Source organism: Anabrus simplex, chromosome 5 (genome assembly GCF_040414725.1).
Source record: "Anabrus simplex isolate iqAnaSimp1 chromosome 5, ASM4041472v1, whole genome shotgun sequence".
NCBI classification, from domain to species: Eukaryota; Metazoa; Arthropoda; class Insecta; order Orthoptera; family Tettigoniidae; genus Anabrus; species Anabrus simplex.
In genome coordinates, this window is record NC_090269.1 from 316,518,758 (window position 1) to 316,544,054 (window position 25,297).

Sequence of the window (25,297 nt, forward strand, 5' to 3'; positions counted from 1 at the left end):
CCTTCATTTAAGCGATCATTCTAAACACAGATGGGTTTCCTGAAAGTTTATTGCGAAAGCACAAGGTAGTAATTAAAGGTGACTTGCTGATTGGTTTCCATAGCGCACTATTTCTTTCTTGTTTTCCTGAAGCGGGTGTTTTTGTTGCTTTTTTATTTTGCACTGACTCAAATAGGTCTTACGGCGAAATGAGATTCGAAAGGAAGCGACTATACCCTTAATCAGCTTTTGCCTAGCGTAAACTTGTGAAAGACGGAAACCTTCATCGGGACTGGACGTATTTATGAACGGTGAAAAAGTTCCTTGGACACTCCATGTCGTATGACGCCAGTATGTAAAAGATCTCTGATGACACATTTGGTGTTCCCCCAATAACATTAAAACTTGGCCATACAGCGTCCAAGAGTGATCCGGTTTAGCCTGCCACCTGGTTATGACATCATATTCAAATGCTCGCTCACAGTAACTAAGGATACACGATGATTATTTATTTATTTATTTATTTATTTATTTATTTATTTATTTATTTATTTATTTATTTATTTATTTATTTATTTATTTCCATACAGCCAACTGTGGACTACCGTTACACAAACTACTTGCCTCTCTTTCTTAGGCTTACACCTTTTTGTTTACATTGTAACCAACGGTTTTTCAACCTCGCGCTCCTTTCCGGCCATTCTTCCGACGGGGTATGATAAAAGTAGCATCTCTTCACACAACCATGTTGATAAAGAAGTACACAAACGCACACTAAGAAATTACTGTATCAGTCCTTATGCCAAAGCCTATGCAGCAGAATGTTTTAACCATTACTTGTTGACCAAAGTAGGTAACTGGAGCCTATCACCGGTACGCGTGCACTTCACTGAGTCAGCAACGTGGAGAAGTACAAGCCGAATGAGGGGAAGCGACTAGCGCCCTCTGCACAGGTATTTCTAGCACGGCAACTGCGCTAACGGCGGACAAGCCTTGACACCCGTTAGTTAGGCCAAGACCTAGAATTTATTCCGACGTGTATGACCAGCATCGAAACTGAAAAAATGTAATGTTATCACTTACAACGCAATGACTGTCGAAATATCGTTTTGGATTTCATATTTAAGCACTTGGTGGTGAATATAAAAACATCGCGCACACTGCAGAAATAAGCTGCGCAAGTGTAAAGTATGTTACAGTACGTCCTCAGGACGGGGGTGAAATATACAACATATAATAGTACGGCTCGACGAAGAGGGAATCATGATGGCCATCTTCTGATCACTCAGGGAAGCAGCAAGACAGGAGTCAAGTAGACATTAAGACGTTCGCAGGAAGTGGTGGTCTTGTAAGTCATCATGGAACACATAGTGAAAAGTGGACATGCAAGTGTAAATTATGTAATAGAGAATTTCCACGTGGCGAGAAGCACAAGAACATAAAAGACACCTCTACAAACGTTCTGAGGAGAAGCTATTCAAGGACGAAATGTGCAGGGGTACGCTTTAACAAAGAAGGAATCTCAGCCCCCCGTGGTGAAAACTGCACCAAGTGTCAAGAATGTAATAATACGTTTTCACGAATTGTTGATCTCGAAAGACACAATTCCATTCACTCGGAGGTGAGACTACACAACTGTACAACACGCAGTTATACGTTGTCACGAAACAAACTAGGAAATACCCTATATAATAGTGTTTCTCTGTACCTGCTCACCTGATGAGTTTAAACTGCGCATTGTCACTGCGTTGCAGGAAGCCATAGTTTAGGGAATTTACAGCGCTATTTATTTTATATTTGTATTATTTAACGATCTGGTTAAGTTGTTTTCCCAGCATTAACTCTGCTGTCAGACATTATTCATAACTGACTTTTGTTAGTACTGTTTACAGGAGGTCCGTTTAGATCGAAGGTTATACCGGAGTGGTGGAAACAATTGTGGAGCATTAAGAACGTAAATGCTATTTCACTGCCATGTGCTGCGTAAAATACAACATTTTTAGCTAGGTGGCAACCACCTTTGTTATGGAGATCATGCTCCCAAGGCGAAGAGCACATATTTTAGTGGCATAGTATGACGACGTGAATGGTCAGGGATGCTGTAAAGAAAGAAATAATCTCTAGACTCCCTCTTCAAAATTTAATTCAGCAAGTATTGAAATTGTAATTAATTAATTATTTAATTGATTGATTGATTTCTTCAACACTGGTGTTAAAGAGTAATGTGGGCTGTGAAAATAATATCCTTCGATACCTATTGGTTTCAACTTAGAAGGCCTTCAGTTTGAAACAAAAAAGGTGAATTAAATATTATCTTGTGTTTTTCCTTGAAGCTGCTATTGTTTGATCCTTGGAAAAGAGGTTAAGAAATTGGAATACTACATATGTGTGTAGTTATGCAGCGGATTTATTCAGACTAGATTTAGGAACATATAAACAGTACATAGAGAATATCTCTCTATAAACTTATACAAGACATTCCATTCTTGCTGATTTTGCTTATCGGTGGGTTACTTCCTGCACGATTTGAATCAATGACCAACATACTCCTGCTCCAGCTCTGGCTCTCTTCTGTACCAAACAATACTGAGACATACTCTTCCCCAATGCCAGCATGACTTTCTGCTCAGTACTGAGGTCCAGTTCCAGTGGCCTTCATGATTAACTCTTGGATCTGAAACAATGCAATAGGTGTTAATCAACATGGGCATTATTCCTTTTATTCAGCTTACGTAGGTTATATCCTTTTCAACTATGGTAAAAACGTAAATTTCACTAATATTTTGTAGATGATCAGGTAAAGATAGATCAAGACAACGAATATTATTTTATGTCGGCTTCCCTCGTGTATTTTTCGACACTATTTTATTTACAGAACTGCCTCCCAATGGAGGTAGCCCCAAAGATCTCAGAATACCCACATGACAATATTAATTAGCATTACAATTATAATTACAACATTAAAATATAATAATATGATGTAAAATTTCAAACAACACCTAGAGGTGCGGATTAAAATGGTAATTCAGAATTTCACAACTCTTCGTTAGTACTATAGTGACTATCTCATGTCGTACGGAAGTTGGAATGTGATTTTTTCTTTATCCACCTACTCAGCTTTTTGAAGACAACATCGAATCGGATAGAAGGGTTAATTGATATGCCATGCCTAGTGGTGTTAGAATATGCAATGATATCAACTCTTCTATTAGATCATCTAACGAAACGCATGGAAATTCTTCGTGCACTTGCCACACTTTCTGTCGCAAAGCATTAGCGATGTGATGGTGTGAATTACGTAATAATGTTCCTCTATCACAGAATCCTAAGACATGTCCATGTGACTCGTTCTCGGTGCAGTGCCTGCACCGGGTACCGTCTAAGGATCTGTCTGGAATGGCCCGGAAAGCCGCCACGTTTGCGCTCATTTTAAGGCAGGTGATCCATTCAGATGTGGATAATCCAGCTTTGTTAGAAATCCATTTGTTAGAGTCAGATACGTTTGTGACTTCAGTACCGCTACCTCGTCCAGGCAATGTCTTCCAAGTTTCAGATTCGCGAGTTATTAGATCTTTACGAAGCTTCTTAACTGATGTTTTCGATGAAACTTCAGGTTGAGGAAGACTAAGATGTTTACATGAAGCTTGAAGTTCATCTTGAAGTGGGCGTATGACATTGATATATCGATTACTTGCTTTAATTGAGGAGATACATACGTCACAGTGTTGTAAAAAAGGCCTCTGATGTAACTCAAATAAATTCAAGGCTTCTCACATTCTTGTTACTACACAGCATACTATTGCGAATATCAGCAGGTAAAAATAAACATTACTTTGACAAAGCTTCGAATTAATAAATCAGCGTTCTCCAAGAACAATTTTCGCAGTTGATGTAAGGGAGCCATTTGCAAGGAGTAAACAAGCTATATTTATATATTTATTTTCTGGTGAGCGCGTAACATTGGAGAAGACACCAAAACCTCCAAGTCATTATGTTCCATAATTATTTCACCCGGATTAAATTTTACTTCATCATTAAAAGTAACTCCCAGATATTTTACGGTTTCATTAAGTTAATGAAATATGTCTCATGGAGTAAAATGAGTGCCTCCTTTCCTTAACAATTAAAAATGATTTCCTGTTCGTTGAGCTTCCCTGTATTTCAGAACTACATGTCGCTTCTCTAGTACGAATCTATCAATATCGTTAACAAATAGGTCCGACGTTAATGGACGGCCTCTCTCCACTTCAGCTTTCACGATTGTTCCAACTTCTGCAAATTCACGGCACCACTTCCATAGCAGTTGGCAGACTTCACTTCCTTTCCGTTTACAAAGATGTTCCTCCTGATAATGCTGACAGGTTCCACGTAGTTTTATCCAGAGGAAAAGGATCACCACTCTGTCTGTAACTTCACTGTTTTGCAACTGTATCACTGACTTGTGAACTTGCGCAGCGAAGTAATGAATACCCCTAGACAAATAAACCACTAATAATAATGTTATTGATCTTACGTTCTACTGACTACTTTTGCGGTTTAAGGATACGCCGAGGTGCTGGAATTTTGTCCCGCATGAGTTTTTTCACGTTCCATTAAATCTGCCGACACGAGGCTGAGGTACTTGAGAACCTTCAAATACCATCGGACTGAGCCAGGATAGAATCTGTCAAGTTGAACTCAGAAGGCCAGTGCTCTACCATCCGAGCTATTCAGCCCAGTAAATAAACCACGACAATGTAGCATTACCCAGTTCTCCGCTGAACAAAGAGATTACCTTTCCATCACCCAGCGCACCCCACAGAGAAGCGGGTTAGTAAACTACGGTACGCATGCAAGCAACTAACCTCAGTCCAACTACTGGTATCAAGGAAAGCTGTTCACGGGTTAAAAACAAAAATTGTATCAAAGTTACTTACGTGCCAACAAGAAAAGCCGTATTCATAATATATTATATGTGTCATATCACCGATTCACAATCACTGACAAATTTACACAACGTAAACTTTTGTACATAATCCACATATATAAAGATGGGTGCATGTATGTGTGTATGTTCCATCATAACTGTAGAACGCATGGGGCAATCTCAACCAAACTTGCTATACACATCACTTACTATCAGGAATAGGATACTATGGGGGTTAGGCACTTCCAGACCTTTTAGGGTAGGGGGGACAGGTAAAAATAATCGGAGAAAACCAATATTAAGTGACAAGTCCATAGCTAAGCTTTCGGAGTCGTCCAGATGAATAGTGAGATCCCGGATGCCCTTTAAATTCAAATTCATCCCTCATCGGCTTTGGGGAGGGGCAGGAGAGGACAAGGGGTCAAAACGGAAATGTGAAAAATGACGGTGTTATGAATGTATGTGTGCAATTTCCTGCATAGTTCTCAACCTAACCTGGCACACAAATGAATGACTATCAGAAAACAAATGTATACTGTGGGGCTAAGACACCCTTAGCACTTCTAGGGATGGACCTATGGAGAGGGTGTCGTGTAATACATTAATCGAAAACAACCGATATTAGGATTGAACCCATAGTTTTCGGGGTCGTTGATTTGAATAGTGTTATTCCAGACGCGGTTCAAGTCCAAATTCATCCCCCATCGGCATGGGAGTAGGGATATAAGATATGAACAAGAAAATGTCCGAAATGACCGAGAATATGGACGTATACGTTCCAGCATAGCTCTCTTCGTGCTCATATAACTTGCTATCTGGAAAAAAACTCTGGGGTAAGAAACCCGCTAGTGGTGAGGGTGGGGAGAGGATGACATTTAAAAATAACCAGAAAACGACTGATAGTAGATAGTTTCGGGGTCACTAGGTTGATTAGTGACAGTCCCAATGAGAGTCGGAATCGTGTATATCGCGGCGCGTAAACACATGCAGTTGTCACATACTGTTGATATTTATTTGAAAGGATCGACCATTTCCCAGACAATTTGGGCTGCCAAAAGAACAAATGTTAACGCCAAACACAATAATCTCAAACTAAAATTTAAAATTAAACACATAACAATAACTCTAAAACGAATAAATAGTTCTTAAAATATCAGTCACCATCACAATAAAGAAATCTACAAAAAATCACTTCACACCTAATTAAAAGGTACCTAATACAAATCCAAAAATTAAACATTCAGAAAAGTACGCGGGCAGTGCCGGGTACTACAATTAATATAATATTACTTATACCTTGTATGCATTGTTTAGCCTCTGTGGTGTAGTGGTTAGTGTGATTAGCTGCCACCCGCGGAGACACGGGTTCGATTCCCGGCTCTGCCACAAAATTTGAAAAGTGGTTCGAGGGCTGGAACGGTGTCCACTCACCCTCGGGAGGTCAACTGAGTAGAGGTGGGTTCGATTCCCACCTCAGCCATCCTGGAAGTGGTTTTCCGTGGTTTCCCACTTCTCCTCCAGGCAAATACCAGGATGGTACCTAACTTAAGGCCACGGCCGCTTCCTTCCCTCTTCCTTGTCTATCCCTTCCAATCTTCCCATCCCCGGCCCCCGCAAGGCCCCTGTTCAGCATAGCAGGTGAGGCCGTCTGGGCGAGGTACCGGTCATCCTTTCCAGTTGTATCCCGACCCAGAGTCTTAATCTCCAGGACACTGCCCTTGAGGCGGTAGAGGTGGGATCCCTCGCTGAGTCCGAGAGAAGAACCGACCCTGGAGGGTAAGCAGATAAAGAAGAATATGAAATATACATTCCTAAGCGTATGCGATAGAACACTCGACGTATGGTAGGATGGCGATGCACGCGCATTAGATTGTTCACCGTAGTCGTAGTAGCACACTTCGGTACTCGCGATTTTTGTCACTCATTGAAATCTAGAGAAAACTTTAAAAAACCACACACACACATGAATGAAGCTTGACCCGTTATGCTTCGCTTCGTTCGCTATATATACTGCAAGTGGACAAATAATCAGAACATTTTCTTATTGAAATCTCACATCCAATATTTAGATTCATCAAAAAGTAGAAATGGGATTTCAGTACTTTATATGATTATTAATCGATATATTGAAAATAGCAACTGGACTTTCAGTTTTGCATGGAGTCTAAATTGCTGAGACAAGGCCTAGCAAATTTTTATTTTTTAAAATCACAGGTATATCAGACTGATTGGAACCATGATCGCCGTACTGGGAAGCTAGTGACAAAGCCATTCGGTTAACACCTTCACTGCAAATTTACTGCCATAGTTTAAATCAGATGTGTGACATACAGTAGCATACATAAAGACACTTGGAATTTATTGCGACATGAATGTCCAACATCGTAACTGAAAACTGTACGGTCAGCAGTCTTTAAATGACGTAACAATAACATATCTGTGTTAACAGCTCTTAACTTTGTCGCTTGAAACAAGCAAACTGCCGAAATATTGCCCTGGATATCGAATTTATAGAAGTGTGTTTAACGAACTGGTTGAGTTGTTTCCGAGCATTCGGACGACATTTTCAGGAGGTTCCTGTAGATCGAATGTTTTCCGGATAGGTAGAAGTAATTATTGGGAATTAAGAATTTAAACAAAATTTGCTTTTTCTGTCCATGTGCTACATAAAGTACACAAAATATGTTGTCAGCTGTGTTTTATGGAGATAATGTGCCCAAGATGAAGAGTATGTATGTAAGTGTCAAAGTATGACGATATGAATAGTCAGTGATGTCGGAGAGAAGGACATAAATAGTGAATCTGCAGACTCCCTCCTCAGAACGTAGTCCATCAAGTAATGTAATTTTAATTGAATATCACGCATTAACTGAATAATTGAAAGTCAATTCTTGAGTCCCTGGCATGTGTACCTCCAGGAAGTATTTTGTACTTAAAATGTTACAGGTCTTTAATTTAGGTGACCTGAATAAACAAGAAAAGGTAAACAAGTATGTAAGCAAAAAGCAACGTATTATTTTTTAATAACGAATAATTTGTTTTAAAAAGAAATTGTTTAGAAAGTTGAGGCTCCCAAATTAATTGCCATTCCTCAAATCTGACTTTTTTCACTTCGTTCACAACAGTTTCAGTTGGAGGATAAACCTAAAATACGTGAGCTTTGGATGAAATTTTGCCTCTTAGTGTCATATTACTTTAGTGGATAAAAATGTTAGGCGAGAGTTTATAAACAAATCACGTTATCAATTACATTTTACAGCATTAGATTCTTATCTGAATTTAGTCCCCTGGAGTAGGCTTTTGTATTTCATTTTTAAATTATTCAGTGAAATAGTATAATTAGGTCTAATCTTATGATTTTAAAAGAACTTAAAGTATGACGACATTATTATCCAGAGAAATCCAACTCAAAGTTTTAAAACTGTTTCAGAAGTCTCCTGCCTCCTATAATGTTCTTTCCAATGCTGTAACTTATTATGGCTTTTTTAATATTCCTCTTAGCTACCTTCTCTATATTTTCTGCTCTGGGATGCTTTGTAGGTGATACTTCTTTCTGTTTTAGATCTTTAACCAACACCACACCGGCTCGAGTGTGTTTAGGAATACTAACACCCAACTGCTTCAGAATTTCCAATTCCACACCTAGGATACAATTTTATAATGGCAAATACCATCTATAGCACAAAACCTCAATGTTTTCAGTCCTACATTACAATTTTTGGGGGATATTATCCATATAATACCATTCAAACTCTCATTTCGATTTTGCGTTTTGCCATGGAAAGAATGCCTTAGCGTGTCACGATCGGTTAACTTGGAACATATTGGATTAACAGCTTCAATTATATGATCAGACAGTCTATTTTGGGTTTATCTTTATCCATTTTGCTAGTTGCCACTGCATTTTTTGAAGTAACACCTACTGCCTTCACATTTGGGGCATTTGCAGTGCCTCATTCCTGACTGTCCATTTTCAGGTTTACCCTTATCCAATGTGCTAGTTGCCACTGCTTTCTGGAAGGAACATCTACTAGCTTCGCATTTGGGGTATTTGCCATGCAGTGTCCTAATCCTGCCTGCAACTAAATGATACAGCGAAGTCTATAAGGCTTCAGCCGTTTCCTCCACATTATTTGTAGAGCTCTTCAGGGCTATTATAGAATATTTTTGCATTTTATCTATAGTACTGATGTTGCCACCTAGACGTTTCTCGTTAGATAAACCGTTGAAGAGCTCTTCCGACTCGCTTCTGGTAATGAACAGGACGCTCCAGTTTTTCAATATCTTTACCATTGTGTGGTCCATATTAATTACTGTTTTGTAGCTCTTAGAATCTCCATCGTCGAGGTACTGAGTTTATTCCAAGCCTCTACTTTCCTTTGAACGCAGAAAAGTACTTCCTGCTAGTATAGCCAGTATAGTTTCGACAACACAGAGAACTGTACTCTGCCTTCCATGTGAAGTATGCTGGAGATTATTTGTCATCAAACACGTGCTTTCTACATAAAATGTGTTTCTTCATCACTTCTAGGACCAGAATGTTACACGTTTCGCTCATATTACGGTAACAACTCCAACAAGTAAAGTTCCATCGGCAGACACTGCACAATCCCCTGAGATCTTAGCCAAATCACATGTAGCACATAACATTGTCTCTTTAGGTAACTGTGTCATCATTCCATTGAAAACAGGTATGTGTTTATCATGATGATGACGATGATATCATCATCTTCATCACAGGTTGATTCTGGCTTTCGTAAGGTCCAGTCATAGCTGTGATCTCCATACCTCTCTCTCTCCCTCTTGGGCCCTTTTCTTTACGTCTGCACACCTTTCCTTTCCTTTCCCAATGTTCTCTAAAAGCTGGTATCTCCCCTTACCCCTTCCTCGTTTCCCTTTCACCTCCGCTTCCACCGCAACTCGTAATAAGGAATCACGTCGTAGATTATGTCCTATCCAATTTTACTTTCCTTTCCGAACCACAGCTAGCATGCTTCTCTCTTCTGCCACTCTCTTCAGCACTTCCGTGTTAGTTATTCTGTCTTCCCAGGTCACTCCTTCTATTCTCCTCCAAATCCCCATCTTCTATGTTCTTCCATTCGCAACTTGCAAGTGTTTATAGTAAGTATTTTTCTTAGGAGGAGGAGGAGGAAGCAAGTTCGTAAATAAGAAAATGTTACCATCTCACTGTGGCCACAACCTCTTTCTCTAAATGCACAAACTGCACTCCTATTCACTTCAAATGTCTTGTCCCTTCTCACACTTCTGTACATATCTGGAGCAGTTCCCACAAAGTGCAAAGTATGGCGACATGAATAGTCAGAGATGTTGCAAGGAAAGAGATAATAGATCTCAAGCTTTTTCTCCATGCCAGCGTGTCATTCTACTCAGTAGTTAGCTCTAGTGGTATTGATGATTAACTCTTGGATCTGAAACAATTCATCAAATACTGTAATTTAAATTGAATGTCATGAATTAATTGGATGATTAAACGACATTGGTGTTACAGATGAATGTTATTCTCTGATACTTGCTGGGTTCAACTGAAAGAAACGTAAAACCCATCACTTTATCAGAACATTACAAAATGAAACAATTACGTATTCTGATACGTTTCTCTTTAAAGCTAATATTGATTTGTCCTTAAACTTGGAAAAGAGGATAGGAACTTGAATTCTACGTTTGTATATATTTATGTGCAGATTTATTCAGACTGTATCCAGGAACACATAATCATATAAACATTTATATAACCTAATTTCTTCCTTCCTGATTTTCCGTGTTCATGGGATATTTTCTGCGTGGTTTGAGTCGTTGACAAACATTATTCTGCTCCAGTTCGGCCTCTCTTCTGTTTCAAAAAATATTGGGCCATGCTCTTTCTCTATTCCAGCATGACTTTCTACTCAGTAGTTAGCTCCAGTGGGCTTGATGATTAACTCTTGGATCTGAAACAATTCAATAGGTCTTATCAACATGAACATTATTCCCTGTGTTCAACTTACTTAGGTTATATCATTGTTAACTACGGAGAACAAAGTAAGATTTACTAATATTTTGCAGATGATTAAGTAAAGACAGGTCAAGTTAATGAATGTTGTTTTGTGTCGTCTTCACTCATGCATTTTTCGATACACCACAAAAGTTAATAAACCATTTCTCACGGCATAAAATGAGCGTCTCATTTCCTTAACAATTGAAAGTGACGTCCTGTTCGTTGAACAGCCCTTAACTACTTATATTACAGGCTTACACCTCTGTTTTCTTGTACGAATTTATCAATGTCATTAACGAATGGGTCTGATGTTTATTGGCAGTCTCTCTCTCCTTCCCCTTTCACAGTTGTTCCAACCTGTACAAATCCATGGCACCACTTCCGCATCTTTCCCTCTACAAACACATTCCTCCTGTAAATGTTGACAGGTTCCGTGTATTTTTACCTCAAGAGAACGGATCACTGTGTAGACTCCGTCCCGTCACTCGTTCCATAAATTTACAATGTTGTGGCTGTCACTGTGCCAAGGTTCAGGTTTACCGACTTGTGCACCTGCGCACACAATATACCGGTAGGACTACAAACTATCGGGCACTTAAGTTGGAGCGAGCTTCGTTTGTTTATTTTTGAGACAGAAACTGGTGAACTTTTCGACTTACCCTCGTACACATGCATTTAGTTCCGAGTTCCGAAGGCCTCGAATTCGATTTTCGGTGGGGCTGGCCCGAGGTCCACTCAGTGTACGTTACAACAACTGAGGAGCTATTTGAAGGCTGGATAACGGCATCGGTCTAGGAAGCCAAGAATAACAGCCGAGGAGATGTATGGCACTGACCTCGTGCAATTCCGTAATTTGCAGGCTTTCGGGCTGAGCAGCGGTCGCTTCTTAGGCCAAGGCCCTTCTGAGCTATTGCGCCAAAGAGTTTGATTTTTGTTTCTATATACAGCATAGGGCAGTTGCCCTTCGAGACCGGTTGCGCCAGCGGGTTACTATTACGTCCAGTCTGTGTGCAAACTGACAAACGGTGGGCAGAAATGGTTAAAGCATTAAGTGCTTTGAAGCATACCGTGAAAGGTAGACTTGGGTAGTTCTCTGGAAGTGTGTTGTCTTCTCATATTACGAAACCGCTATTTGCTACAGTTGAGATTGCCATGTCATAGGCATTGTCGATAAAGAAAAACGAAAAAGTGAGTGCAATTGAGCAGAAGTCCAAGAGACACTGTTGTTTACGACTGTCCTATTTCTTATTTTATTTTTACAACTTGCTTTACATTGCACCGACACAGATGGGTTTTATAACGACGTTGAGACGGGAAAGGGCTAGGAGTGGGAAAGAGGTGGCAGTGGCCTTAATTAAGGTACAGACCAAGCATATGCCTAGTGTGAAAATGGGAAACCACGGAAAACCATCTTCAGGACGGCCGACAGTGGGGTTCGAAAACACTGTCTTCCGAATACAGGATACTGGCCGCACTTAAGTGGCTGCAACTATCGAGCTCGGTGTCCTATTTATAGAACGACACTTCATTGCACTAAAATATAAGAACCGTATTGAATTAGGTTAATACTCTTAAAAGTGAACTTATTTTGTGTTAAAACTTCGATTTTCACTATTTCGCTAGGGAAGAAAGTTGGTAAATAATGGATAACGGTATTTCTATCTGTAAAGTCCAGGATCGGCCAAGCCAGAGATACATCTACATCTAAAAATTAGACTTCTGAGTTGTTAACGTATTTTACACTTTGGTCTATGGAGCTGAGACTGCTACCATAAAGAAAAGAGAAATGGACAGATTAGATTCATTTGTGTTATGGACATACAGAATGATACTACGGATCAACTGGACAGGTAAGGCCTCAAACGATGAGGTAATGAGGCGAATGGAAATGTTTGTCCAACCCTTGTCCCGTTTCCCTACGGGGTCGGGTATGAGGTGAGATGAATTTGTCGTGGCGGTTTTTTATGACCGGATGCCCTTCCTGACGTCAACCTCATCAGAGGAGTTAATGAGAGATGAAATGAATGACGTGATATATGATAGTAGGGAGAGGGTGAAACCCGGTGCCGGCACATAGCCTACTCCTGTCGAATAGCACCAAGGGGTCTGCTCAAGGCTTAACGTCCCCATCCGACGGACGAATCACCATCAACAGCGTCATATGCCCTCACTCCATATGAGCACTGCGGAGAGGTTTGGAATTTAATCCAGGCTTTTGGCACGCAATCTAGTGATTAGAAATTGTATACCACCACCTCCCCTACCCTGCCGGCCAACATTCTGATGGTGAAAATTTTTTCGACCAACGGGACTCGAACCGGCTAACCTCGGTGTCAGACCGTTTTAGACTTCAGCGCCTTAACGATCATGGCCACCAGGCGGGCTAATGAGGCGAATGGAAATATGAAATATTAAATACTGTCAAAATAAGAAAGCTCCATTACCTCGATCATGTGATGCGAGGAGAGAAATATCATCTGCTGCAGCAGGCCATTCAAGGGAAGATACACAGCAATAGAAGACCATGAAGAAGACACATTTCTTGGATTGATAATCTGAAAACTTTGTCCAACTGTTCACTACTGAACTGTTTCGCGCTGTATCATCTAAAGCAGGAATCTCTACGATGGTAGCCGACCTTTTAAGGGGATATCGCACTTGAGGAAGAAGAAGAAGAAGAAGAAGAAGAAGAAACTTAACATGTACATCATAACCCATTCTACCTTTGGTTCCACTTCTTGTCTGTTATGAACGAAGGTATCACGCCAAATGTACTTGTCGTGAAAGTTGCTATGTGAATAGAAGGTAAACAGGAAAGGAAAGTAGCCCGAAAACTATTAACAATATTCCTAAGCAGAGGGGGTTTGGAGAAAGCTTTTAATTGATTTTGCACGCATTTACACAACGTTTCAAAACCGATCGGTTTTCGAAAAATTTGCATAGCATAAAATCAATGATAAATGTTGAACACTCTTAGTTTAATTCGTTTCTTGGTAAGACAATATATCTGCGGATTTTCGTTTTCAAAAGTGCAAAAACGATTCATCATTAATGATGTGACTATACTAAGTGTGATTCTTTCCCCGGAAATTCCACAATCGACTAAAATACTGCGATAGTACCTGATTTCAAGAACTACAGTAGGGCACCTAACAAAATCCTACCATTGACAAGTACAGTTACTGTAGACTACGGAGTACTACGCTAGATAGCACCAATGCTGCGATGGTACCAAATTAAATTGTCACCAATAGATATAACAGTTTCATAATTATATTTTTTATTGCTTCCCAATGTATAGATTGTCGAACATAACAAAGCATACCATATCAACAATGATTAGTAAGAACAAATAGCAGTAGTAGTTAAAGTGATAACGAATTGACCACTTGATCGCTAAAATTGAGACATCTAAAAGTATGCTATTAGGAACTCCGAGTTTCGCAGATGTTTTCCACAAAACGTTGTAATTATTCTATGGCGCCGATTAACAGTCCAGTAATTTTAAACGCTAGAAATTATGTAGGAGATATTTTGAAATATTCTATTGTTGGCTCATACTTGGTCGATCCCCTCAGACTGGGTGGAGCTCACTTCAAATCTGATGCAGTTATATCCACGGTCACAGCGCTGTCCTTTCAGGCGGTCGATGGCGATTATGTCGATCCGTCTGTTGCTCCCTCCTTTGGCAAAACATGGAAATTCTTCATACACATCTAGGCCTTGCTGGGAAAGGGTTGTTGCGGTCTTTGTCCGGATTAGGTTTTGACTGTATTTCTACGGAGTTCCTTTTTGGACAAGAATGAGAAATTAGCTACTAGAGGTACCTGGACGCTCTGCTGCAAGTACAAATCGCAATGAATATTTTTAAAAAGTCCAATGACAAATTACTATTATTAGTGCAACGGGCCGTGTTTTATCCTCCTCTTCCTGTCTCCAAGAAATCTTTTTTTGGCACTGTATGTGTGTTTTGTGTGGGTTTTGGGCCAGTTTTATGACCGGATGCCCTTCCTAATACAAACCCTATGTAGATGGCTGTAATAATTGCTGCATAGGTCTGGTAGTGTGGTGTGCTATAAATAGATGGCGATGTGTATTAAGACGAACCAGCGAGGGAACTTAAGCTCCTTGCAGAGTCTCCCAAGCCGGACAGATCAAACGTGATAGGCTAGACTAGGATACCTTGTCCACCAGGTTGGGTGTTAATCTTGAGGCTACCAACCCGATATTGGACAAATAAATTATTACGACACACAACGACAGGATTAGGCGGACTGATTATGGAGGAAGCATGGTGAAAATCGTGTAGATTGGGCTACAATTGTCCAAGAGGGCAAGGTTCCGCTTGGGATGTAGTGTCGAGGAGTCAGTTAATTAAAATCCTTGGCAGGCAAAGAATAGAAATCCTGAGCCTTATCAACCAAAGACCATTATGCTGACCATTCGGCCAAGGAGCTAGACCGTGTTCTATAATAATAAACACACCGGACATAAAATGAGTCACCCCGATGAAAGAGCACACAGGTCGCTTTGGAGCGATGCAGATGGCGTTGAAAACGAGTGGTTATGTGACCCCTGAGCGCTCACATATAACCATGGAAGTGATGTGGTGTGTTTGTGCCAGTCGGTAGTATGGAAACTGCGTATCAAGACGAGTCAAAGCAAAGATGTGCCAGACCAGCAAAAGTGGGTCTATCGTGTCTGAATGTGCCTATATCCACAGAGTGAATGAAGTCGCCCGATTTGTTGTTGTCTCAACGCAGACTGTCTAACACGTCTACTGACAATGACGTATCACTCGTGACCATGAAACAGGCGTAAGAACTGTAGTCGTAAAATGATCCTAAAGGACAGGGACCAGAGAATCATGTTACACTCTGTCAATGAAAATGGGTTTTAAATCCGTCATGAATAGTTGCTGTCAGTATGTGAAGGCCCATCTCACCCAGTTTTTTGGTGGATGTTGCTAAGGGAACTGCACAGAATGAACATGAGCTGGGTATTCATAAAAGCCATTCCTCACAGCTACACGTCTTCGTTGAGGCAAACAACACTGAACGTGGACAGTAGCTGGCTAGAGGCGCGAAGTGTGGTCCGACGAGCCGCGATTTTGCCTGTCTTCAAATTACGCAAGCCATAGACTCCACCGATGGTTTAATAAGGCGTTTAACCCGCAGGGCGTGTGTGGAAGGTGTGGTTCAGGTCGGAGCTGGTTCTGTAATTTTTTAGTACTACATGACTTGAGCCGTGTGATTCAGGTCACAATAAACCTTAACCAGCATGTTTATTTCGACATTTTCCGTGACTGAGTGTTAACCTTCATTCAACATCATCATGAGTATGCTGTAAGCAGTCCCATTTTCTAAGATGACAACAGGCGTGTTCACAAGGCTGCACGCATACCTCACTGGTTTGCGGAACACACCGACACTCTGTTCACCGCCAATGGCCTGCTAAATCCCCGATCTTAATCCCATAGAAAATTGCGTGGGACTTTGGAACAGTAGGTGACAAGCAAACATGAGCATTCCCACAATTTGGTGGCTGTACGCGATGTCACCAACAGCGGATGGCTGCAACTGGATATGGCATACGTGCGGAAACTTATAGACTCCCTTCCTCACCGAAACAAGTTGGTTATCAAAGTCGTAAGCAGTGATTCACGGTATTAGAAGGACGTCTCTAGGGGGTTTCTATTTTTTCCGGTGAGATTAATCAAGGTAAAAGGTAAAAATGTGCTCTCTAAACCGCGAGGTGCTGCAGCTTTTTTAGGCGCATTCACAATGAAGATGAGCTACATGTACAATCTTAATCACACACTAGTTTTAAATCACGGATAGTAACAGAAATCGATCTCGGACCTATAAGGATGGCAGCTAATACCGCTAACTGTTGTTCTACGGAGGCTGGTAATAACCAAGAAAAAAACAGGTCAATAAAGTTTTTCAGATTGAAGAGCCAAAATATATTCAGTGAGTTATGAACTCTATCATACATTTTTCTTTTCTATCAATTTATTTAACATTTGTTCTATTTAAAGTATCAACACACACGTTCTTCTCCTAAACACTAGATTTCACAGCACTTCGTATTACACCAAGTATCCGAGTTACTTTAATTTTGACTATTATTGACCCGGACGGCAACGACTCCAAAGTAACCTAGATTAATGTTGGTTTAGTATATTCGCAGCAAACCACCCGATCGAAGAAATCACCCCAGTGGGGTATCATTTGATAATTAATCATGTAGCCCTATCTCTCTCGAAAGTTTCCCTCAACACTATCTGAAAGTTTGATGGTAAAAATTAATTTGGACTTTCAAGAAATGTTTAAGCGCACTTTGTGGAAACAGTACTATCTCAACCGAGCTCGGTAGCTACAGTCGCTTAAGTGCGGCCAGTATCCAGTATTCGGGAGATAGTGGGTTTGAACCCCACTGTCGGCAGCCCTGAAGATGGTTTTCCGTGGTTTCCCATTTTCACACCAGGCAATGCTGTACCTTAATTAAGGCCGCGGCCGCTTCCTTCCTATTCCTAGGCCTTTCTTATCCCATCGTCGCCATAATATATATCGGTGTCGGTGCGATGTAAAACATATAGAAAAAAAGTATTGTCTCATTGAGTAACAAAGTACTGACTTTGTATACGTTTCCTTTTCTTTGAGCCCCAACTCTGTACACACACATGCCCCCATCACATACACGTTTCCCAGCCCGGATACTTCGAGGAGTTCTGGAAATGATCGATTTCTCTGGAAATCTTGGGAGGTATGAGGTTCTCCGGCAGCTTCTAGGGAGTTTTAGTTTCTAGGGAGCGTTAATGTGGCTCATTAATTGTTACGTTTTTCCAGTTTTTATATCTACCCTTCAGTATCACCACCATTCTACTTCTGTTAGATAAAATTAACATACTTTTTATATCGCTACACTTTGACTCCCGTTAGATAGAATAAACATTGCCTGAATTGGCACAAAGGTAAATACAACTGAGCGAACAGATTTTGTAATAAGTAACCTCAAATGTCGGACAGTGCTGTATTCTCTTTCTCGTACTGTTGCTAAAATCCAGAAATATTCCTGCAGTAAATAAAGATAACCTTAGATAATTACAAAAGACCGAATTTATTTCAAACTCATCCTGAATAGGGAAGTTCTCTCAATTATACTTCACGTACAATAGTTCACAAAATAGTACAATACATAACTTACTTTATTCTGCTCCCTTTCTCCCTAAGGAAGTTAAAAGTCAGACCCTCTCCACAGAAATGTGCGAAGTCTCGCACATGAACATACGACGGCTAAGCTCTTGAGACAGATCCTCTACCTTCAGCTGTAATTACAGAGATAACGAGTAGGCGGCTCACCCGCACATTCTTAAGAGATCCCCATTAGGCCTATGTGTCAACCTCCCACACGCAGAGCTCTTTATGCGACAAGAGTACAGAAACTGATGTCAATGGTATGAATAGTATGGTGTTTAAAATACAGTAATAATAATAATAATAATAATAATAATAATAATAATAATAATAATAATAATAATAATAATAATAATAATAATCACATAATGCCACCACAATCCTCTATTTGTAACCAGATCTGTGGCTTCGTTTAGTTCCATACCTCTTATCCTTAAATCGTTAAAAACTGGTCTAACTATCGTCGTCTTGATCTGCCTTTGTTTCTCTTACCCTCCATGGTCTAGTCTATTATTCTTCTAGGAAGCCGGTTAATGGGTACAAAAGTAATTCTCCACTCTAGGGGAGTAGTAGAAGCAAAGCGAAATATCAAATCTCCGTACAGGCCATGAAGGCCCTTGTAGTGGGAAAAATAAAGGCCCCGTTTATTCAGTCTCAGTTAACATTTAACTGCATGTTAAAACAATTTAACAGTGAACTTAACCAAATTAACATTTAATCAACATTGGTTAAAACTAACAACCTGTTAAACTATCAGTTAACTTAACTGCCTAGGTTCAACCAGTTCAATTCTCTGTTAGCTCAAAATATGGCAGATGCATTAGATGCAGAAATTCTGTATTTTGAATATTTATAATATGACAGGCCTTTTCTAGAAAGAGTTAGAAACAAAAGAGATGATTTTCATACAGTTGTTTCGGGTGCTTGGTCGTATGTTTACTAACGTCAGTGTATCTAAATTGAATTCACTACAAATGTTCTGCCAAGCGTTACTTTTAGCTTTGAGCACGGACCCATTAATTTGCTTACTTTTTGTAATAGGTATATACTTTGAACCTCCCGAAGGTATCACCACCTTGACGAAGGCGAAATATATTTTGCCGGGTGTTTATTGGAGGCTTGCGTGGTCACATGATCCTTAGAGCTCTGCCGGCGGGAGCGTCTGCTCCTGGTAGGGCCACTCAAGCCGGACAGGTCTAAGGTGATGATTCAGACTAAGAATGATACCCTGGTCCTCCAGGTTGGGGGTTCAGCGTAGGGTTAACTCCCCTACCTCGTAAAAAAAACTGTTACGGATACCTTAAGAATGAATAAAGCAGGAATGAATGGAGGCAGGTGATAAAGGAGGCCAAGGACCTACAAGAACTGTAAGGCCGACCAGTAAGTAAGTAAGTACATACTTGGAAATAATTTCCAAAAGAACAGAAATTTGAAGCACGCATTTTCTTCAAAGATTTTATCATATTTGTCTACAGAGCAACTGAAAATTCACAGCCAAGACAAAAAATTCTAATTAATGTTGACTCCACGTGCCTTGGTTTATAGCTTATGCAAACAAAAGCGCATCGGAGTGCGCTCAATAACTGCATGGTTCTGCCACTGCCTTCTAGATTATCGCTGATCGTTACTCTTTTGAGAGTTAACTAACAGTCCCCAGGAAATGTTTGGATAAACACAAGAATCTTAACATGCTTCTAAATTGTTAACGCTATGTTTAAAAACAGTGTGTTAATGTTCCTTTAACTGAGATTGAATAAAGCGGGACAAAGCCTTCAGATATTAAAGAAGATAACTGTTTGAGTTGGACCAGACATACAGTATTTAAATGAAACAAAGGTGAATGGATAATTGATATATTCTCAATTTAACGGTCATAAACATTTTGCCGTAAAATCATCGGTGGTGTTATAATTAATTGCTGGAAAATAGCTGGAACATTTAAGTGATGATAGACCTTGTCTATAGGCTACACTGTAGAAGTATACTGATATTTCTGTGTTAAAGTTACATAAAACGCTCTACACCGAAAATGAGATTTTGACAACACAAGCTGAATTTCAGGCTCTACAGATGTCCTACTAACACGTCCAGTCCTTGAATATACCAAAATATTAGGGTTTAATACTTTTGTATCGTTTACAAAGGAAGATAAAGTATTACGTAATACGAAATCTTGTTCATCTATATACAAAATACATGCTATTAATATAATATTTTAGTAGCACAAGCGGATAGTTTGACAACACAAACAGCCTGTTCAGACGCTAATTTTGTCATGCTGTTCCATTTAAAAGTGTGGCCAGGAATTACTCTTCTTAAGAATATTGATAATAAATTTACGGTAGAATGACTATTACAATTAAGTTTATGATGCCTTAATTCTCATTAAAATTAGTCTCGTCTAGCCGAAAGTCACCTTGTCAGTAGGATAGGGTGGTTCTCCCCATGTCCGGCCGTCTTTGCCCCTAAGTGTTAATCTTCTAGTCACTTTTGTTGTAGCCTGAGTGAGCCTCATGGCCGTATGCCTCTCCAAAAGTAGAAATTTCATGACTAAATGTTCTGACTCCCTGATAGGGAATCAAACTCGCGCCCTCTTGGGTAAACCGAGGTTCCTAAATATCCTGCGTTCCTTTTTTTCATCAGATGACTGACATGTCCCTGTATATTCATGATCAAGGTTTCTTATGCATACAATACCTGAATTTTAACAACTGTGTTGCAGAGCCTGAATTTGGTTCCTATGCTCATTGTCCTTTTGTCGTACGTGTTCTTCGTGAGATGGTGTGCCCGGTCTTATCTTGACGTTAATAGCTTCCTCTTCTAACACACTGCGCTGGATCACATCACCCAAATATCTGAAATTCTTGACTCGTCTTATCTTCCCATACTGAGTGATCATACAGTCTGGTCTTTCACTATTACAAGTTCTGTCTATGGATGAGTGATGGAGTATTGGCCTTGGAGCTCCAAGATCGCGGGTTGAAGCCCAGTAGAGGTAAATGTATTCTGCAAGCGCAGGAAAATTCCATTCGGTGCTACGTGTCGTACGATGTCGGCATGTAAGATGTCTCTGGCGGAACATGTGGTATTTATCTGAGAAAATGTGTTATCCCTAGAACTATACTCCGGAGTCATAGAAGACCCACTTAGAAAATATAATTTAGACAACTATTTGCACGCATACGTTTAACTTCCATGTTATTTCTCCTTTTATTGATCCAGAGTGTAGTATTAAAATAATTTATCCTTTTAGATATAAATTCGATTGTTATGTATTACAAATGAAAAATGGGTGCATAGTTAGCACATTATTACTATTACCTAAATAAACGGTTTCCGAATTATTAGCTTCTACTCATGGATATCAACATAACACCGTTTACTTCAGTTTTTCTGATTACGATTTGATCCTGCCGTCTTTGCACTAACTGTTAATTCCATGTAGATGATTTCGGAGCGGCTGGGAGAACAGATCATGCACATTGTTTGTCTTCTCCTGTCTTTGTTTCTAGGATAGAATATGCATCTACTAGTTTTGTCACTAGTTTTTCAGTGGTGCTTTTATAATTCGTCTAGAAAACCATAAATGCGACTACAAAGTTATTTGGGAATTTTTGAGACACGCCCATTTTCATATGTTCTTAGTAGGAACATGCCAGGCCGTTTAGGAGTTTGTACTGTTCAGTACAGTACTTCAAATTACGTTCGAATGTCCGACTCGTTGGCTGAATAGTCAGCGTACTGGCCTTCGGTTCAGAAGGTCCCGGGTTCGATTTCCGGCTGGGTCGGGGATTTTAACCTTCATTGGTTAACTCCAATGGCCTGGAGGCTGGGTCTTTGTGCTGTTCCCAACATCCCTGTAACTCACACAACACACATAACACTATCCTCCACCACATTAACACGCAGTTACCTACACATGGCAGATGCCGTCCACCCTCGTCGGAGGGTCTGCCTTACAAGGGCTGCACTCGGCTATAAATAGCCACACTAAATTATTATTATTATTATTATTATTATTATTATTATTATTATTATTATTATTATTATTATTATCATTATCATTATTAGGTTCGAATAACGTATCGTTCTACTTCAACGTTTTTCAACTAAATATCTCACCTAAGTGGTGGATAAAGAGAAACATTCTTCAACAGAACATTGTTGCACAAACCACATTGTGGGGTCGTATGCAACCCAAGTAACTCACAATAAATAAAAGAAAACGTTCGATTTTTATTGGTACTTCAACCATCATCCAAACACTGAAGGTAAAGAAACAGCAAGCAGTTACCCTACAGCACGTTCGCGTGGATGATCACAGGATAGCAAGGTCAGTTATGACTCCCCAGTGTGGTTCCAGCGTTGAAGACTCAGTAATAGGTTGCCCAAATAGAGTTCTCGTTTCCATGTTATCTGATAGAGTAAAACAGACGATCGAAATTGGCACACATCCTGGGTAGATGGCGTCAAATAAAAATGCCTGCGTATTGTAATTGAGGCCAAATTATTATTATTATTATTATTATTATTATTATTATTATTATTATTATTATTATTATTATTATTATTATTATTATTATTATTATTATTATTAATTTTGTGACATGTCCTACTGCCTCCCCTGTAATTAGTCTACCCTTCTTGCACCTATACTGCGCGCCATCTCGCCCTTTTTATCGGAACGTTATTTTGCTATGATAAATTTTGTTTCCGGCAATGGTAACCCTTCCTGAATTGCTAAATGTGGCACTGTGTCAAATCAGCGGCCGGCCAGCTAACTTAAAAGACCAATTCATTTTCTCAATAAGTCTCTTTTCTTCATGTGCGGCTTCTTGGCCCTCTCCTAATAAAATTACATGGGGTCGGGACTTTGTACAGCCTATGTTTACGGTCGAATGTTTTCCTGACGTCAACCCTATGAGGAGGGATGTATTGACTGTTGGGTTTTTCTGTGGTGGTATGTGTTACGTGTTGCATGTACTTGAAGATGTGTGTAAAGACAAACACAAATACCAAGACCCCGAGCTTGAGGATTTAACCAGAAGTGAACACCTCTGATCAGGCCGAGAATCGAACCCGCAGCCCTCTGATCCGAAGGCCGCTACGCTATTCACTCAGTATTACGCCACTTGGAAGTGATTCATATCTCTTACCATAGCTTTTATTGTATTGTGGCAGGCAGAAATCCTCGTGCGAGGAACGGGCAATTCCACTAGCTGATCTATAGGTTACATCTTTTAATACATTGTTATATGAATATACGTGCAGCGCCAATTCTAGTGGATGTTGATCAGCAAATGACTTCATCTTTAATGTGGTGTTTTTTGTAAATAACTAGCAATTTTTCATTTTTCATACATTTCGGGGAAGGGGATCAGGAGGTGTCAAAACACGTCCTTGCTAAACACAGTAATAACCTAGAAAATTACATTTAGTATTGCAAACAGTTCAACTAAAATTCTGCCTCGTCTTGAAGAATACTGGTAACAAAGACCTGCAGTCATTGTTAGTGGTATTGGTAAAATATTATATAATTTTTCAAATGTAGGATCTACATTTACCTGAACCCTTTCGGGTGTACCCAGAACATAGACGACAGCATCGGCGATGTCCTGTGCCTCCATGTAGTTCTCGGCGTACATCTTATCTGATGTACTGTCTTTCATATTGTCCCGTTCAAATATCTCGCTTTTCACTAGACCAGGGCTGATACTCTGCAACAAAGAATATGTTCGATAACATTACAATTTCATTTAGCACATCGAAATAAGAGTCAATTAGTCTTTAGAAAACCAATGTTGATATAGGTTCATATTATTATGATATTTTGTACTGATATGAAAGCATATGCTATTTCATACAATGTCGAATTTCATATACGGTAACTATATTTTTACATTTTTATTATTTATTTATTTAATCTGTTTACCCTACAGGGTTGCATTTTCACTCGGACTCAGCGAGGGACCCCGCCTCTACCGCCTCAAGGGCAGTGTCTTGGAGTGTGAACCGTTTGGTCGGAGATACAACTGTGGAGGAGGACCAGTACCTCGGCTAGGCTCCCTCACCTGCTATGCTTAACAGGGGCCTTGTGGGGAAAGGGAAGATTGTAAGGGACATGCAAGGAAGAGGGAAAGAAGTGGCCGTTAGGTACCATCTCGGCATTTGCCTGGAGAAGAAGTGGGAAACCATAGAAAACTACTTTGAAGATGGCTGAGATGGGAATCGAAGCCCCTCTACTCATTTGACCTGCCGAGGCTGAGTGGAACCCGTCCCAGTCCTCGTATCACTTTTCAAATTTCGTGGCAGAGCCGGGAACCGAACCCGGAACCTCCGGGGGATGACAGCTAATCACACTAACCACTACACCACAGAGGCGGACATATTTTGACATACTAAGCAATTAACTGAATAAAATAAAACAAAATGCTTAATCGAAATTTCTGTCATTTGGGCGCCAGAGTTCTCCAAAATGAACCCCTTCAACTTAAATAGAGTAGACCGTGTATAGTCTATACTGGGTTTTGTTACATCCGTTATGGGTCTTACCTAACACTCTGAAAGTGACTAAACAGGTAGGAACTGCATCTAGATCCTCCAATTTCTCCACCGACTGCACCCTCAAAATATTCACAACTGCTGAAAGTCTCTCTAGCCTACATAAAATGATGCTCTAATGAAAGCAACAGCGAGGACTAAACTTCTACTTTTAGTGAGCCCGGTGACCAATAATTAATAAACAGGTACAGTTATTGCCCTTCACTGTTTGTGAACGTCAACACAAACTGCAAAATCTCAGTATCGACCCATAGTATTTTGAGATGACTTCATACAGCCTATATAAATTTACTGATTCTAACACTTAGTTTAATTATACTTCCTCTTGAGCAAATATACGCTGTTGATCTATGCCCTGAATCCGGGCCATAGATTATTAAGCAGTTCTGCCCTTGATCACATAATTATAGCTATCCAAACGTTAATTATTGTCTACCTCGGTAGGCTTAAGCATGCTGCAGAAAGTCTGAGAAAAAGACATTAGGTTATCTCCGACAACAGGGTATACAGATATACAAGAAATGCAGAAACACAAGGCTAGCCAGAATTGGTGGTTGAAACATCATTCTCCAATGAGAACCGGACCAGACCGGTTGAATAATTATTAGAAAAGCAATTTGTAGAGTAATCTGTTAGAACACCCTAATAATAATAAGT

General features: G+C 40.0%; 1 protein-coding gene across 2 annotated transcripts in view; it reads right to left on the reverse strand.

Annotated features, from left to right (window-relative positions):
- Positions 1–2,366: 2,366 nt before the first annotated feature.
- LOC136874043 (farnesol dehydrogenase) overlaps positions 2,367–25,297 on the reverse strand; it is a 75,060-nt gene continuing 52,129 nt past the window's right edge. Inside the window, exons 5-6 of one of the 2 annotated variants that reach the window (XM_067147541.2) lie at positions 23,644–23,796; positions 2,367–2,653 (exon numbers count right to left, since the gene is read on the reverse strand). In XM_067147541.2, the coding sequence (XP_067003642.2) occupies positions 2,606–2,653; positions 23,644–23,796 (201 nt within the window). In that variant the 3' untranslated portion in view covers positions 2,367–2,605. Of the gene's footprint in view, positions 2,654–10,566; positions 10,834–23,643; positions 23,797–25,297 lie in introns of those variants that run through there. The other variant, XM_067147542.2, reaches the window with a different exon arrangement.